This window comes from Gymnodraco acuticeps, unplaced genomic scaffold (assembly GCF_902827175.1).
Source record: "Gymnodraco acuticeps unplaced genomic scaffold, fGymAcu1.1, whole genome shotgun sequence".
NCBI lineage: Eukaryota > Metazoa > Chordata > Actinopteri > Perciformes > Bathydraconidae > Gymnodraco > Gymnodraco acuticeps.
Genome location: NW_022989840.1, coordinates 378669 through 381181, shown reverse-complemented (window position 1 = coordinate 381181; position 2513 = coordinate 378669). Strand labels below are relative to the sequence as shown.

Here is a 2513-nt window from a genome sequence, read left to right as displayed (position 1 = left end):
AAGTAGCTCAAAAGCTTAAAATTTGACATCTGATTCTCGGAAAATCTTCAAAACTCTTGTGAAAACACAAATTTACTCATGTGATCGAATTGTTTTGGTGTTTTAGATTTGGTTACCAAAGTCTTAGGATTACAAAAGTAGTGAAATATTTGAATTACACTGTATATAAATGTGTTATTCATGTCTAAAATGAAATTTTATAAAATTCACATTCTGAGTAAAACAGCTGTCAATCACTCTACTTTCACCACAGCAGGGACTGAGATATATCAGGACTGAATAATGACTTCATATTACATAACAAGGTTCATGTGATGTGTAAAAAAAAAAAGAATTGAGCATTATAACTTTTTTTTTAAACCAACAATTTATTATAATACCAACAATGTATATAAATATAACTGCAAAATCTCACTATTTACAATATTGAACATCAGAACTTTTTTTCCTTCAACTAACTATTCATTATACACTGACAAAATGATCCTTCCTCCAGTAGTCCAATACATTGTCCAGTTTCAGCAGCCCTATGTATTTATAGAAATCCTCTACAGTCAAGTCAGTCCATTTGTAGGTTTTACCCTTTCCCATCTCCTGTGCAGCCCGCTTGTTTGTGTTGGTACAGAGTGTCTGTACTGTTAGTGCACTGAAGAACAGCTTGAACAGGTCAAGGGGTTTGTTTGATACTGTTGAGCTGAGCTGTGGCCCGGGTGTGCGAGCAGGTTGAAACCTGGAGACAGGGGGAGCAGTGTCAGGGTCTTCGCCTGTCTTCCAAGACAGTGGAACTGGCTGCTGTGCAGGTGGGGGTGATGGTGCATGGGCAGCTGGTGGCTGTGTGGGAGGTACGTGTGCTCTACGAGACCTCTTTGCTGTCCGGGGTGATGGCTGTGGCTGTGGTGGAGCTGAGGTGTATCTTGACCTCGTCGCAGGCAGAGATGGAGGCAGCTGTCGTGATGCTGGTCCGCTAGTGCTTGGTGGGGATGGCAGTGGTGAAGGCCCTTGATCAACGGTAGATCTCAACATGGTGGCAGGCACAGCTGGAGGCTCCTGGATAAATGTCATCTGTGGGCAGCTAGGCCCAGGCAGCTGTGAAACCTCTCTGTAAAACAAATAAAAATTGTGGGACAATAATTATTACGAAGTTAAACCCACACACACACACACACACAAATGGCAGGCACACATATAAATAAATTAAATATCTCCGTTGTGGGACAAATAAAGGATTATCTCATGAATCTACACATGTAACCTTACTTATACACACCAAAATAACGTTTACACAACGTTTATCACAGACACACATGTAAATAAGTCTATGACAAAGTCTCATCTGTACAGAACAGTATGATCAAATAAAATACATGTCTATAAATGTCTCCGTTGTGGGACGAATAAAGGATTATTTTTATTCATCTACACATGTAACCTTACTTATACATGCCAAAATAACGTTTACAGAGTAAACGTTTACTAATCAAGAGTCTATTTTGTCCCGAGAAAAAGTTCATGAGGGGAAAATAAAAAGGTTGATAAATCCATTGTTCATTTTTGCGGTACTCCTCACAAAATGGCAAATGCACTACAAGTTATATTTACACTTACCCATCCTCAAATGGATCCCTGCTGTCCCTGTATTCTTCTTCTTCAGAAGAGTCGAAGCCTTCAGGTTCTGATGAGCCATCTTCTTCACTGCCACTCGCGAAAATAAAATCCAGCGCGTCCGCAACGGTAAAGTTCCTTCGAGGCATTTTCTCTATCTTCTTCACAGACTAAAAGACTGAAACTGATGAGAGACACCTGTTATATGTTTTTTTATTGGTGGGTAGGTCCTTAGATTTCTAGAGTGTCCATTGGTCATTTCAGACCGACATGGCTGCCGGCCGGCCGAGATTTCCTTGACTGACACACAAATCCACCAATCACACACAGTGTAACGCCGAATCAAGCTGCTTTGAGCGGCAATATTGGCTGCTGTGCCCTGGGTACAGTCTCACAGGAGATACTCTTGAAAAGCTACGATTCTAGCGATTCCGCAGATATCTGAATCATATTTCTACTCCTTACAAGCGAAAATCTATGATTAAATACGTAAATAAATGTGCACTTTGATGTGCACCGACTCCAGAGGGTTAAGTAACCCAACATGTTAAACAGTAAGAGTAGTAGTCATATTTCGTGAACCCTTTGAAGAGTACTGTCACCGGTGTGATCATTCTATAATACACCATTTAAGCCCGGGGGAGAAATGCAAACGCTAACGCTACATTAGCATCTGCGATCTGCAACCTATCTATATGGCGCTGGCTAAGATAAGATAACTTTAACAAGATGCCTGCGTGCTTAGTACCAGGTTGTTATCATACCAGCAATGGGTCTTGCTCGTTCTTTCGCTTCCCGTCTGATGAAAGGACCAGGAGTGGCTGGATCAAGTTAGCTACCTAGCTAGTAGCTAGCACGTTAGTTAGCATTACAGCCTTGTCATTTTTATTAGCCTTAATATTAAGTAACAT

General features: G+C 40.9%; 1 protein-coding gene across 1 annotated transcript; it reads right to left on the bottom strand.

The window, feature by feature from the left end:
- Positions 1-349: 349 nt before the first annotated feature.
- On the bottom strand, positions 350-1751 carry LOC117559342 (WW domain-binding protein 11-like). Its single transcript, XM_034236063.1, has 2 exons — positions 1606-1751; positions 350-1099 (listed from the first exon to the last, which is right to left on the bottom strand). The coding sequence occupies exons 1-2, from the start codon at positions 1749-1751 to the stop codon at positions 466-468; spliced, it is 780 nt and encodes a 259-aa protein (XP_034091954.1). The 3' UTR covers positions 350-465.
- Between the last annotated feature and the right edge of the window lie 762 nt (positions 1752-2513).

Excerpts from the sequence above, each read along its gene's own strand:
- LOC117559342 (XM_034236063.1), bottom strand. The coding sequence starts at position 1,751 with ATGCCTCGAAGGAACTTTACCGTTGCGGACGCGCTGGATTTTATTTTC. Across the intron at positions 1,100-1,605 it reads AGGGATCCATTTGAGGATGG|AGAGGTTTCACAGCTGCCTG; the intron begins GTAAGTGTAAAT and ends TTTGTTTTACAG.